Consider the following 15,972-nt stretch of genomic DNA (forward strand, 5'->3'; position numbering starts at 1 on the left):
TTAATTCCAAAGCATTTTCCTCTGCTAAAATCCTCTTTTTCTTGTTGTTTTGTATTCTGAAATACAGCAGGTCTCTCTGAGTTGTTTATGATGCTGCACATGATGAAACTCCTCCTCAACCTCGTCCTCATTGTCTGCAGCAGCTAGTAAAAAATAAAAATATTCAGAAAAACAAAACGAGTTGATTAGGAAAAGCACCGTGTCTACATCAACCCGTGAATTAGTATTCATGGCCCCGCCCACCTCAGCTCGGGACCGCCCACAGGCAGAGCTGAAGCCGGGTGGCGACGTCGTCTCGTCAGATAGGAGATAACTAACTGCGCTAGGAGCTAACAGCATGCAGTTCATTCCTGTGTTATTTGTGAGAATAACACATCAGTGTTTATATACTTTACCCAGTAATTCAGAGATAAGAAACAAATGGTTAGAATTAGTCTGTGGAGGAAAAACACCACCAGCCAAGTACAATTGAGATAGGTAGGTGTATGTTTACACCAGTTAAAAGTAAAAAAGGTATGTATTTTACAGAGAAGCCACTTGGCACCCACAGCATTATGGTGCTCGGGCACGGATTGTTTAAACGCAGTGTGAGTGCAGGCCAGCAGGGGAGTGGGGAGGGGTCAGAACCGTGCTCCGTGCTTAATGTGAGTGCACCCTAAACTTGACTAAATGGGGCTTTTGAAACAATTTCACAAGAATATAATAATGGCTTTGGCTAACCAACAGTACCATCTTGTTATATAAGGTTGGAGCTGAAGCATGATTTGAGTTAAGCGAGGCTACTATGAGCATGAACTTAAAATCCTTTAATTTTCTCAAAAATCTTCGAAAGCACCTTTTAATCCAGTGATCTTAATGTATAAATTACACCAGTCAGGTATTAAGGAGCAGCAAAGCCACTCTGCTGAAGTACAGAGTTATACAAGAGTTTCAGTGAAGTTTTTTGGCCTTTAGCCTGCTGCTAACCCCGGCTAGCACTGCTGGAGCAGCATTAGCATTAACCGCTAACCACTCTACCTCTTTCATCATTCAGAAGTGTCTGCATGTTTACCATGTTAAAACAAGTTATGTGGGACGAAACGCTAGCTAATATCTCCCTGGCTTACAGGAACGCTCAAGCTCCTCAGTGTCGCTCTGTCAGGCGGAATTAGCCGCTAATGCTAATGCTCCAGCCTTAGTGCTGGAGAAATTCTGAAATTTAAGCTTACCGTAAATAAATGGAAGCGCTTTACTCACACAAAAGGAGAGAAATCTGTGTAGATTAACATCCAGCGCTGGTTTGATTTTTATTTTATAAACATTATTATTAAATTATTATATTTTTTTTATTACAGTTTTGTTTACTTAGCTTAGCTTCACTTAACTTAGTTAACTGGACACCTTCCCTGAAAGAATATAGAGTTCTATAGTAGTTTTTTAACCTTTAAACACCTAATAAAGCAGCTTTTCTCTGTTTCCTGTAGATTTTTATTTTTAATTTTTTCCGTACACAAGTTTTGTGTTCTTTTCTAAATGATGGAAAACGCCTGTAAGTGACCGTCTGTGGCGCTGGGCTGTGCAGCACAGAAGTGGCAGATGGAGATCAGGTTAGAAAACTCAGGAGTATTCCTTTAACACACAACAAACACAGCGGGGTGATAGACGCTGGACGCACCTTCCTGAGAGCATAATTTACGCCGGCGCTCGGTGTGTGGGAGCCTTCAGCAGCTCCGCAAATCAACCTGACAGAGCCGCTCATCTGCCCTGCTGCTGAACCCGGCCTGCCACTCAGGGGAGGGGGCGGAGAGAGAGAGCAAGAGAGAGAGGATTCTGGGAGAATGGACATGACTGACAGGTAATGAGGGGAGGGGACCGCTGGCTGAAGCTGTGAGAGCACTTTGGGAATAAGATGTTTGACAGGTTGGAGGCACCTCATGAATGCTGTGTGAAGCAGAAAGGTCAGTATGGGTCAGAACTGTCAGAATTCAATAAATAGATGTGTGAAAGGAGGACAGCACACCCTCACACTCTCCCAACATCCCCTTCTGTCCATCATCATCCTCTGTCTGTCTGTTTTTCATAATTATAATACGACCTAAACAAATCAGTTTCTCTGATTTTGCTATTTATAGGTTTATGTTTGAGTAAAATGAACATTGTTGTTTTATTCTATAAACTACAGACAACATTTCTCCCAAATTACAAATAAAAATATTCTCATTTAGAGCATTTATTTACAGAGCTTTCAGACCTCAAATAATGTAAAGAAAACAAGTTCATATTCATAAAGTTTTAAGAGTTCAGAAATAATCAATATTTGGTGGAATAACCCTGGCTTTTAATCACAGTTTTTTTCATGCATCTTGGCATCATGTTCTCCTCCACCAGTCTTACACACTGCTTTTGGATAACTTTATGCTGCTTTACTCCTGGTGCAAAAATAATTTAAGCAGTTCAGTTTGGTGGTTTGATGGTTTGTGATCATCCATCTTCCTCTTGATTATATTCCAGAGGTTTTTAAATTGGTAAAATCAAAGAAATCGCTTTTTTTTTTTTTTTTTGCGCTCCCGAGCCCTGATCAGTGGACAAATATCTATTTTATTAAAGGCGAGGAGACGAAACTCAGAGATGTGCGTCCGGACGGGACTAAAATTACCGGAGGAGCACGGAGTTCAGAGAAAAACAGTAGATAATTCAGCCTGTAATTTTCTCAGAGGACGACTGAGAAATAAAAACACCTACATGATCGTTCTGGACGGGAATAAAATCACAGAGGATAAAAAACCCTATAGAAAAGAGAGAAAATGACCCCAGAACCCCCTGAGAAACTAAGAGAAAAAAATAAACATGGTGTCACTGATGCAAAGCATCACTCTTCTCCTTGTCATTTCTGTCAACTAATGATATGAGTATCTCAGATGAACCCCACCTCCCACCTCCACCCTCTGTGCTCCGCCCGGGTTTGTTTAAGATCTGTGGGAAACTGGGAAACGCTGCTCTTAATGAAAAGACTGAAGGAAAGGTCTGAAAGTGTGGGGAAGTGAGGAGAGACTGCTTTATGTAATCAGGATTTCCCAGGGGAACACAGGGGGAGGAAGAACAGAATTTATGGATCTCCAGTAGCTCCAACTTCAGCCTAAGAACTTCACTCAGTGCCTCCGCATGGCACACTGTTATTTATTGTATAAGTGTGTGTGTGAGTGTGAGTGTGTGTGAGTGTGTGTGTATGAGCGTGTGTTACTCCCGCCGGTCGCGAACCGTTTCCCTTGAAAATAAAGCATGCTGGGTGTGGTTGTGGAGGATGAGCGTGTGTGTTGTACTCACTCGCCACTCCTGACGCCAGGCCGTACAGCAGCCCTCCTCCGTCCGCCTGCGGGGTGAAGATGTGCGCGGGGGGAGGACATTTCTCCTGCCTGATGAAGTTATACAGCAGCGTCTTCACCAAGCGGCTCGTCAGAGAAAGACTGAGGACAGAGAGACATGAGGACAATCAGATATAAATATTTTATTATTTTATTTCAGTTCAGTATTGCAGTATTGAGTTCCCTCAATTGCCAGTTGCGTGAAAAATAAGTCTGTTTTGTAAAATACAGACAAGTAGCTCTCCAGCCCAGAGGGTTGTTAAACCCAGTTGCAGAAAAGTTGATCTCAAAGCAGGTAAACTAAAGAAGAAAGGAAAAAATTAATAAATAAACACACCGATCAAACCCGTGTCGTCAGGGTCTCGGTCCAATAAACTACTTCTGCCCTTGTAAACAAAAGCTCTTCATAGAAGGACTTTTTTCTATTTTTTTTTAACATTATAAGGTGTATTTAATGCAACACTAGTAAGGAACAAGGGTGTCGCCATTTTTGCCTTCTAATTCAGCAGGTTTCACCTGTCTAACAGGTTTTCAACTGTCAATAATCCTTCAGAATAAACAGATTTTCCATGAAACTGTTCAATCTGTTAATTTCACATATTTCCCCTGTAGTTTATTACCGTGAGTCTTCAGGTTGTAATCAGTGTGATGTACCAGTCTGAGACTACTTCATGATCATCTCAGAGCTTCAGTAACTTTAATTCAGAAGTCAGTTTGTGTTTTTATTGAGTTTTAAACACCTTTCAGATATTTATGTTTGTGACCAGTGCGTTAATAATCAGGGAGTGTCCGGATTAGGTGTTTTCACCATAATTAGTGAACTAAATAGTCTCTCTCTATATAGCGCAACACTAATTTCGGTCACAGCCTGTGTGTGTGTGTGTGTGTGTCCTGGATCTCCTAACTCACACTGTACTCCAGACAAACTGCCATAACGCAACTCAGACAACAAAAGAAAACAGGAAAACAAAGGGCAGCCGGCGCAGGTCATTATCCCGCCTCAGATCAGCTCAGACTGACTGACCACACCACACCGGCTCCCAGACACATTACACAGTCTCCAGTTACACAATCCCAACACACAACACTTACGCCCCAATCTTACACTCTGTCTTAGCATGTCCCTAAGCTTATTGCTACCTTACACCCCGACAACAGTCTATTTTAATGCCTTCCGCCTGCATCGTTAAAATAGCGACGGAATTTAGGAATATATCTACACTGTTGGTCGTGGCATTCTGGAAATGAGGTGTGTTCAGGTACATTTCTGTAGTTTTGCTTGTTTATCTTGGCAACAGAAAACACAGGAGCTCCACTGATTGATTAAAACCCTGACAAACAGTCAACAGTCAGAATCCATACCCATCTTAGCTACACCTTAGGTGCGCCATACACACAGACACACACACACACATACAGATGCGTTACAGCACACAAACCCAACTTTTACCTTAGCAATAAGTAGGATAAAGAATAAAATAACATTGCTGTTCCTGTAAATGAGCTGCTGGAGCTCCTTCACAGCGTGAACAAATGAACAAAAGAAGCTCTGCACTGTTAAAATAGCAATCCACCAAAGTCAGAGCACATCTGACTCTTAAATGGAATGGCAAGTGATATGCTGATTGGTTAATTTTATGTTATGTTGGCATAAAAATACACATTTTTTTTATTATTATTATTATTAGTAGTAGTAGTTTTTTGCATAGTAGTTAATGCATTAGGATATTTGTCAGGGGTGGGTTTAAATTAATAATTTGTATTTCAAAGAAATAGTATTTTTTTTTTTTGAATGATCAGATATTGATTCATATAAACACGAGAATGATCTTTAAAATTTGCCTATTTTTAGTTTTAGCATGATCCAAAGAGCCGGAGAGCAGCTAAAGCCAGGAATTTTAGACCAGCAGTTTCCAAAAATGCCATAGTTTTAGAGAAGCTAAATACTATTTTAGGCCATATTATTCTCCGCTAAGTAATGGTCCATCTCTTGCCACGCTTCCTGTCACCACTACTAGTGTTCAGAACTTCACCAGCCAACTAACCTCAGCTTTATTGAAGGTGTTTTTAAAGGTGAACTTTAAGGTAAATTTGATGATGCTAATGAGCCCCCTGTATGAACTCAGAACTCGCTCTTGATTGTAACAGCTGCTGAATTAATGAAGACACTGATTTCCATTCAGAACGGCGGGATGCTGTCAGTGGCCGTCTGTCTCGGTACAGCGGTAAGAGGGCACAGGAAATGCGTGGCACAGATTTAGAGCTCTGTGTGCCACCCAGACCACGGCAAGGGCACTGAATCTAAACTCACTCACTGACTCTCAGAAACAGACGTTAATACATACTGCACTTACTGTACTCACTCAACGAACTGACAATGACCTGAGTTTAGCTTTAAAATCTACAAATAGGCTAAAAGCTACACACTTACCAGCTGTAATAGTACACGGAATTCACTGTTCAGTTCACACCACTGTATAAACCCCAGTTCAGTACGATTACAGTATGTTATCTGTATTCAGATTTAGATAATTATTACTAAAAAGTGGCTTGCAAAAATATTTCACTTTAACTTTTTTTTTTTTTTTTTCACCTTAAAACCACAAACTTAAGTACATTTTATTGAGATTGAGTAGCACATAATTGTGAAGTGGAATGAAAATTATACATAGTTTCAAAATTTTTAATAATTTAATTTTTAAATAAAAAAAATCTAAAAACAAAAATGTGACGTAAAATATTAAGCCCTTCACTTTTCACTGGAATTACAGATTACAGATTACAGAAAAGCATTTCCACAGCATAATGCTACCACCACCATGTTTCACAGTGGAGATAGTGTGTTCAGGGTGACGAGCAGCGTGGAACTTTGAATTTCTGCAGCTTCTCCAGAGTGACCATGGGTCTAGGGAAGGCTTTTATTTTTTTTGAAGCAAGAACGTTAGTGAGGTCAGGGTGTTAAATGATCACCGCACCACCTCATATTCACAATATACTGAGAAAAATATATTGTATTTAACTTTTTGTTTTCTTATTATTGCTTATTTTACATGGATTGAGGAGATAAAGTAAATGTTACAGCTCCAACTAAGATCCACCATGCCATAGCAATGTTACAAACCAATACTATTTTCTACTATTAAAATTGATATATTATGTCACTTTAAGAGTTACTCACCATCGCCCCCTGGTCAGGCATTGGTAGACGAGCCCCTCCCTCAGAATTTCTTTCTGGAAGAGCTGATAGGACAGCAGGACGAGGAGGGTGGTCACTGCCTCGAACAGGATGTTGTAGGTGATGTCCCTAAAGCAGAAATGAGGAGTAATGAGTGAAAGGGCCGGGCAGGAAGCTGTTTCATCATGGAGTACAGAACAGTCAGTAGTGCTGTGAACAGAGAGAGGCCACCAGACCATCAGGGGTTATCAGACTCTACAGCTTCATTACATCAAAACACTGCAAAATACAACACTGAGACACTCCCACTGAACCCGCTGGGAGTGAGGCGTATTCATGCAGAACTTGGTCCAGACCATAGCTGGTGTTTTTATACATGGTGTACAAATGTGATCCAGCTAGTTTAGGTTTAACGCTGCAATTGGTGAGCACAATAAAGAACTCTGTATGATTTACCTGAGGTGAGAACAAGTAACTAAGCCACAAGTAACAAGGAAGTTTCAAGTCAAGTCCCAAGTCTTGGCATTCAAGTCCATGTAAAGTCCCAAGTTAAGTCCAGTCTCAAGTCAAGTCTCAAGTCCTGAGTCAAGTCTGGGTCAAAATGGTCAAGTCCCGACTCAAGTCCCGACTCAAGTCCCGACTCAAGTCCCGACTCAAGTCCCAAGTCTTGACACTCAAGTTCAGAGTCAAGTCCCGAATCAAGTCTCAAGTCCAGTCCCAAGACAAAATGGTCAAGTCCCGAGTCAAGTCCCGAGTCTTGACACTCATGTCCAGAGTCAAGTCCCAAGTCAAGTCTCAAGTCAAAATGGTCAAGTGCAGTCCCAAGTCCCAAATCTTGACACTCAAATCTCAAGTCAAGCCCAAGTTTTGACACTCAAGTCCAGAGTCGAGTCCAGAGTCGAGTCCAGAGTCGAGTCCAGAGTCGAGTCCAGAGTCGAGTCCAGAGTCGAGTCCAGAGTCGAGTCCAGAGTCAAAATGGTCAAGTCTCAAGTCAAGTCTTAATTCACTAAGTCACAAGTAACAAGTACGTTTCAAATCAAGTCCCAGGTCTTGATACTAAAAGTTATGGGGTTTTCAATTTAAATGCACTTTTAGAGTGGTTTTGCTAGTTTTTAGTTTTCATTAGTTTTAGTATTTTTTTCATACTTTGGGTTATTTGTAAGGTGCAGGATTTAAAGTTATATAAAAAATAGTTATATAAAAAATAAAGTAATAAAAAATCATCAGTTGTCTCTGGAGTTCATTTCTCTTGGTCATGTTGAGCAGAATGGGGTTTTAGGGAAGTCGTGAGCGCTGGTGTTCTGCAGGTTTATTGTGTTGGTGATAAAGTGAACTCTCTGACCCCGACATCACTCTCACTTATTCTCTCATTGTTCTACACTTCCTGCCTCCTTCTCTCCAGCTCTGATGTCACCTGGCACAAACCACTTTTACTTTTATACACAATACAACAACTAACCAATCATAAGTGGCTGTGGTTTATGACCTTATTCAGACCAGTTTGTTTGGTGGTAGTGGAGGAGAACATGATGCCAAGATGCATGAAAAAACTGTGATTAATAACCATTCAGGGTTGTTTTACCAAATATTGATTTCTAAACTCTTAAAACTACTTTATGAATATGAACTTGTTTTTTTGTTTTGCATTATTTGAGGTCTGAAAGCTCTGCATCTTTTTTGTTATCTCCATTTTTTTAATTTTCTGCAAATAAACGCTCTAAGTTACAATGCTGTTTTTGTCAATGAATGCAATCGAATCTTCACTCACAGCAATGCTTTTAAAGCAAAATCTAGTAGATCTGGATAAAAATGGAAATTAGAGACAGTCACTTTAGAAAAAGCAGGATAAACGTTTTTTTTTTAAATGCACTTGATTTCAGCAGGAAGTTTCTCAATACTTTTGTTCATTAATTGTATTTCTCTTATTTACAGTAACTCATGAGGAGTGAGAAGGTCAGTAGAGGTCACTGATACTGTATGAAGTGCTGGGGTTTGGCTCTCAATACTGCAAGACATCGCTTTTTCTTTTTCTTGTCCGAACAATTCAATAACAGCCCGTCGTCTCCGTCCACAGAACAGGCGGAACCCAACTAACAACCTCTGGCAAAGCTGAGAGAAAGAGCGTCTGGCGTTCGGGCCTTTGAATGTGACCCGGCGGCCGACTTCCAGCAAGCGTTTCTGTGCTGAGCACGTAGCGAGGAAATCAGCAAAACGCCAACAAAGAGAGGCTGAAAATAAAAACATTCTGAGGACTTTAACAATGGAGCTCGCCGGTTAAGGAGTGTTACACAACGAGGCTCAGAACCGGGCCAGAGAACATAATAAAACACATGCCCGTCTCTGCTCTGAACACAGAACAAGAAAAATGGGCTTCCTACTCAAGGCTTTTCACCAGCAGCCCAAAAAGAGCTCCACTTCTACCTAATAGGCTGTTCAGATCTCTCTTTATCACCATGGCAAAGCTTTCTCAAGCACTACAGTACAAAACTGAGTTATTGAGTTACGTGTACAAATGATACTTAAAACTTTACTTTGCAAAACTTTGCAAAAACTGAGAAAAGCCTCATGTTAACCATGTCCTGAAGTGGTAAAAAGCATCTAGGATGGACCATCATCCAGAAGATGAACCTGTATTGTGCATTGTCTGGAAAATCAGTTAACTTTTTTGGGACAAAAATGGATACAAAGGCAAAAAATAACCATCTGTTCTCAGAAACATGTCCAAAAACCTTGGCATAGCATGGAATGTACACTTCTGTAATTGAGCATTAGTGCAGAAAAGTATAGAGATATATTAAAGCAACGTATGCCGCCTTCAGAATCATATCTTTAATAGGAACATCCATGCATTTTTAACAAGACATAGCAAAACCACAAAGCCAGCGTGGTGGCATGGTGGCTTAGTTTGCCTCCTAGCACTGGAGTCCTCCTGGGTTCAAGTCCCTATCTGGGTGGAGTTTCCATGCTCTCCCCATGTCTGCAAGGTTTCCTCCAGAGAAACCAAAAATATGGATATTGGATAAATTTGATAATCCAAATTTCCCTGGTGTGTATAAGTATGTTTATGCCCAGATATGGATCGGCACTCTGTGCTGGGCCAACTCCTCAGTGCTAAATGCAGCCTTTCAGGTGGAAGGTTGTTTCCGGTTGAGAGTATGCTGTGTGCTATTGGTGTAAAAGATTGTGTGTAGAATGTAACTGTTAGCTTTCTTTGGTGCCTAGAACGGCAAAAAGGCTCTATATACAGTACCCTGTAAAAATGAAGAGAGCACTTCAGTTTCTAAATCAGTTTCTTTGATTTTGCTATGTATAGGTTTAGAAATCAAATCAATATTTGGTGGAATAATCCTGGTGGGTTTTTAATCACAGTTTTTTTTTATGCATCTTGGCATCATGTTCTCTTCCTCCACCAGTCTTACACACTGCTTTTCAGTTCAGTTTGGTGGTTTGATGGCTTGTGATCATCCATCTTCATCTTGATTATATTATAGAGGTTTTCAGTTTGGTAAAATCAAAGAAACTCGTTGTTTTTAAGTGCTCTCTTATTTTTTTCCGGAGCTTTATATGTGTGTGTGTGTGGTGTGTGTGTGTTCATGCATGTGTGTAAGATAGAGATTCTGTCTCATGCATTTAAATGGCCCTGCTGTCCGGGGTGTCTGTGGAATGTTCTGGAATGTCCTTGTGCTGGTCCTGCTCCATCATACCTACAACATTAAACCAAGATGAGCTCCATGATGAAGGTAATGATGACGGAGATGACGGTGATGCTGATGATTACAGTCCTCTCCTCAGGCATATATGTGTGTGTGTGTGTGTGTGTGTGTGTGAGAGAGAGAGAGACTTAACCTACTCCTTCAGTCCAAAGGCAGATCAGTGATTTATTCATGAGTGTACAGAAGAGTCTGAGCAGCGAGTTTATCCAACACTGGCAGATCTGCCGTCTCTGCTTTTGAGAAGCTAAGATGCTAAGTTTATTTATTTTAACTTAATTTATTAAATTATTAAATATTTAATTATTACTTGCGGTATTTATGTCTATTTTGTGTTTTATCTATTTGTATTTGTGTTTGCAATGTGTAAATATACCTTGTGAATTAAAAATTAAACCAATTGGTCATTCATTATTAAGTGAAATTTCGTATTTTATGAAATCTCTTATTTTATGTTTTATTCAATTACTCGATTAATCGAATCGATTTTTCAGCAGACTACTCGATTACTAAAATAATCGATTGCAGCAGCCCTACTCTACTAATACGTCCCTCTTCGTCACTCATTTTCTACTCGTTTCCTTTCTCTGCGCTGCTGCGTCTGCTCCCTCCATCCGCTCGGCTGACCTCCCTCCGACTCTCCGATCTTCCCTTATCTCCATTCAGACCGGGCACAGTCCCCCAGGGACCCGTCCGCTGAAGGATGTCCCTTTTACTGCCATCCACCAGCACTCCACCCACTCAGGCATGTTAAAGGCAGGAGAGTCACTGGCAGGTCAGTGTAATATATGTGCAGCTTAGTGGCAGACGTGCTCAGCGAGCGTGTAAAAGAGCTCGTTCAGAGCTTAGCGCTTAAACTTATGTGAATGGAATTGAGCGGATAAACCCACTTCTCAAAGATACTGTGAACATCACTGGCTCAGCAGAGCATCCCATAAAAATAAAAATATAAAATAAAAATAAAAACCCAGTACAGCAGGAGCGTGTGCCATATCGTACTGTACACAATGATAATGTTTAATTAATAATATTTTAAACAATTTACAAATCAAATAAAATATTGTGAATTCTTTATTTGTATTGGTTTTATACTACTATTATATAATATTATGCAACAGTTAGTTCCGACCTCACAATCTGATTGGTTAAGAAGTGCTCTAGCCGTGCTGATATTTGTGATAACATCACAGCCTTCAGTTTTGAATTATCACTTCCATGAATACTAGCAGTAGCAGCATTAGCTTAGCACAAGCTAGCGCCCAGCCACGGCACGCTCGCCCACAGCCTGCAGCGCTGACTCTTCTTTTGTGGAAAATTGAGTAGATTTTATGAGTAATTTGTAATTTTTTGAGTAGTTTTTAAAATAGGTAATTTTACTTTTACTAAAGTACATTTTAACACAAGTAATTTACTTTTACAATTGTCTGTAAAACTATAAAAATACAGTTTATAGTCACTTATATGACCCTAAAATGGATCATAGGAACCTATACCACTTGTTCTTGAAAATGTTTTATGGGGTGGTCTGAACAAATACTAATACTGCCTGAAAGGTCCAAATTATTATGTGGAATAATAGTTCATTAAAAACAATTTAAATTTATGATTTGTTTTACTTTTTTACATCAAATAATTAAAAGTAACTAAGAAACTTTTACTCAAAATAAATTTTAAATTGAGTACTTTTTCACTTTTGCTCGAGTAGATTTTTAGATGGGTACTTTTACTTTTACTTGAGTAAAATTTTAGCAAAGTAAAGATACTTTTACTTAATTACAATTTTTCAGTACTTTTTCCACCTCTGCTAAAGACAAAACTTTCATTGTCACAAACAAAAAACATGGAAAAAACAGTGTGTTGTGCGAGCTGTGTGTACGTGTGTGTGACTCAGGGTACGTTGATTCACTGACCTTCACACATTCAGCGTGCAAGAGGTGCACAAATAACGCCACAACCTGTCGCCATACCCATTACTCACAGAGTGAGAAACACTAGAGACTGGAGGAGAGAAATCCCTGCGCCGAATCACGACACAAAACAACAACAACAGTCTAAAGAAACGAGTACTTACAGCAGAGGAACCTCCACGATCAGATGCACCAGGTTACAGATCAGCTCCTCCAGCAGATCTCCACTGTTAGATTCTGAAAACACACAAACAGATGCAGAAAAATGAGTAAGATATCAAGAAAAGTAGTGAAAATGCATTTTCAAACATTTAAACAGTAATTTAATAGAATATATGTTATGTTTAAGGGCCATTCCACCAAATCGGTGCCAACTGCTCGTTGAAACTTTTCTAAATTAAACTTATTTTTTATATTTTCAACTCTGAATCATCTAAAACATGTATTGGTCAATCTCAGGCAGATTATTTAATTTATTTTACTTATTTTTTTACAAGGTTTCTAATCTGAAGATAATTTCAAAACATTTAAAAAGCATGTTCAAAAGCAAGTCCACTAATTCCTTTGATTTTCTCTCAAGAAATTACAAGGTTTCTAATCTAAGGATGTTTGTAAAACTAAAACCAATAAGATGTAAGAATTAATTGAGGTAACAGGACTGAGTGCTGAGATTGAGCTCCTCAGTCATCGTTAAAATAAGATTAAATATACAGAAAAAAAACTAATGAGGGACCTTAATCTTGGTCTTCCCATGATTTTCAGAAGAACCAGCTGATGATGTCACTTCCTGTTGTAGAATATTCCAAATGTTTTAGATAGGGTAATGTGTTACGGTAACAGTCCCAACATAACTGAGTGTACAAATGAGAGTGGAAGAGCTCACGTGTGCGTGAGCCCCAGAGCTGCGTGAGTATAACATGTACACTAACTTTTTTTTTTACTCCTTAACAGGCCAGGATTTTGGTCAACTGTCTGCCTGATATTACACCACTATGTTTGATAAGAACATTACTAATTGTAATTGTAATTTTAATAGGAAAAAAAATATATATATATATATATATTAAAGTAAATCTGTTCATTTTAAAATTCTTATTTTCCTGAACTTCACAAATCAAACAGTTCACATCCTCTAAACCTTTAGTTTCGTTATGTTTGTCTAGTTTTTTTATGTCTATTTTCAAACCAGCAGAATTTGAGTTTGATTCCTGTTACTGATCTGGAATTATTATTAACTATTAAGTGGAGTAGAGAGAAAATGAACAGGCAGCTTCTCCAAGTGTCCTGTAGGACAGTGGTTCCCAACCTTTTTCTTCAGGGACCCATATTTTTACCATTGTAAGCTTTGGTGACCCAACATAATGACAAATAAAAACTGACATTTACTATAGATGAATAAAATAAACACGTAAAAAAGGAAAAACTGATACATAAAACATAAGGAATTTTTATCTTATGAAGAAAAAAATAATTAGATCAATAAAATAATACAACTATTTAAAATGAATAAAAAATAAAAAAGGCCCTCACTCATTTTCATTTATTTAACTAAACTGAGTTTTATATTATTATATTATTATATTCAGCCTCGCGCTGAATTCAGCTCCGCGCTGCCGGAGAGAGAGAGAGAGAGAGAGACAGAGAGAGCGCAGCGCAGCGCGGCGAATTTTGCTTACCCTAGACTATATATAGTATTAAAATTAAACCCCTTAAAATCAAGAGGGCTTCGCGACCCATCGTGGATCTTTGGCGACCCATAGGTTGGGAACCACTGCTGTAGGAGATTTCAAACTTTCAAATTTTCAGAGTGTAAAAAACTTATTTTGCTGCAGAAAAGAAGGATTTCGTATCACCTACACCTGCAGCCCGTATACAGAACAAGGCATTTAATGGGTTAAATTTTTTTGATTAGATTTTTTTAATTTGCTATATTGCAATATATATATAATAAAAATAGCATTAAAAAACAGATGCCTACATTACAGACTATTTTCTTGAGCCCGGCCTTACCCGGCCCGAGGAAAGTGGTGGTAAGTCTCGGCTCAGCAGAGAATCTGAACTCCAGTACAGAGTTGGGTCTGATGTGCCCACAGTGTGTGAGGGGTTTACCGTAGGTGCCTGGCGCCCTCGCCTGGTAGGAGAACTGTAAGTGCAGATCCTCCTCACTCATCTCCCTGATGAAGACTTTCAGCAGACATCGGACCAGAAACAGGGCATTATGGGCCTGCCAGATAAACAGCTGACTGTAAACAAGAGAAAAAGAGAAAAATGTTTAAAGAGCATTCATTCATTCATTCATTTTCCTTTACCACAACACAAACACACCAATCTACCCATCTCCCCGTATCAGCGCTTTCTCAGCCCTGTAGCTGAGCTGCAGCATCCCTCACTCACAGAGCAGTAAATCAGAGCCACAGCAGCGTGTGAACGGGTGCAGCAGCTTCACACACACTCCATCACTCCATCACTCTATTATCTCAATCAACTCAATCATCTCCAGAGGTTATGAATTATCATCTTAAAACCCAGCAGCCGTTCATTAGTTTAGCAGCATCTCCAGCAGAAGCTCTGAGTTTTCTCATGGGAAAACCTAAAAACCACTGACCAGAGCTTCACCACCACCACAGAGGAACCACAGCGCGCACACACACACACACACACACACACACAGCCCAGCGGAGACAGCAAATCAACCAACACGTCCAACACGCTGAGAACACTGACAACACCATCTCATCATCACAGCATAACTACTGTACTTTTAGATCAACTTCTACTAAAAGCTGGGAATTATTTTAAAATGTCCAATATACTTAAAACAATAATTATTATTACACAGCCGACATGAGTAATCTCATTCTCATACCGTCACCATTAGAGACTCCAAAGCTTGTGTCACTTTATTCAGAACAAAAATTATTGCTTGTGCTTAAACTTACAAATATTTTTCCCATACATATTGCTCCTTGCATTTTAGTTTTAAGAAATACCAGCATTACATTGAGTTTCCTGCTAGTTTCCTGTATTTTTTAGAGGGACAGTAATAATAGTGTAGTGTGATTTAGGTCGGACAGACTACACCTTTTTTTACTGTATAAATATATTTCAGAAGAGATATATTATATATAATATATAATCTGTGGCCTATGGGCCGGTTAGAGCTCTGTATTGGGAAAAAACGAACACATCCTTATAAAGTGTGTTTTTAAAGAAAATGACATCCTGAATTATATTGGAAAGACTGATTTACATAAACAGAGGGAGGGAAGGAAAATATTAAAGTTCCAATATAGAGACCATTCTTAGATGGCAAGATATTGAGAAAATTTTTATTGCAATAAGCTGTTGAGTTTTTCATTTATTTATTATTATTATTATATTTTTTTATTTTATTTTTTTTCTGTATTTGATGGTGAAATCATGGATATATTGTTCAATTATTTCCTCTTTATTCTATTTGTTATGGTATTTACATATCATGAAAATATATATAAAATACAATACAAATATTGCTTAAATAAAATAAACAACTATGTATTTTATAAGTTTAAATCGGCCCCTCCTGAACTTACTCTTGGCATTCTGTTGAGATCTTCAACTCTTTGGTTCTGCCCAGGAAAACTCGGACCAGAGCAGCGAAATTTCCTGATCTGGAGTTATTCTGAACTACAGACAACAGAAGAAAAGAGGATTTAGATTAGAAGAGTCAGAGAAACGCTGACTGCAGAGAAATAAACATAAACTCAACTTATGTTACTGAACTAATTACAGATTCAGTCTGACAGCACACACACACTGCACTGCTGTATAATCTACTGGTGGTTCATTTCTTCTCTGAA

At 38.9% G+C, this 15,972-nt stretch overlaps 1 protein-coding gene across 1 annotated transcript in view; it reads right to left on the reverse strand.

Moving 5' to 3' along the window:
* The window catches only part of dym (dymeclin), an 85,212-nt gene that overhangs the window by 63,038 nt on the left and 6,202 nt on the right, over positions 1–15,972 (reverse strand). The window contains exons 4-8 of the mRNA XM_022676678.2: positions 15,706–15,799; positions 14,243–14,376; positions 12,298–12,370; positions 6,520–6,645; positions 3,304–3,443 (exon numbers count right to left, since the gene is read on the reverse strand). Of these exons, the coding sequence (XP_022532399.2) occupies positions 3,304–3,443; positions 6,520–6,645; positions 12,298–12,370; positions 14,243–14,376; positions 15,706–15,799 (567 nt within the window). The remainder of the gene's footprint in view (positions 1–3,303; positions 3,444–6,519; positions 6,646–12,297; positions 12,371–14,242; positions 14,377–15,705; positions 15,800–15,972) is intronic.

Source organism: Astyanax mexicanus, chromosome 17 (genome assembly GCF_023375975.1).
Source record: "Astyanax mexicanus isolate ESR-SI-001 chromosome 17, AstMex3_surface, whole genome shotgun sequence".
Lineage (NCBI taxonomy): Eukaryota > Metazoa > Chordata > Actinopteri > Characiformes > Acestrorhamphidae > Astyanax > Astyanax mexicanus.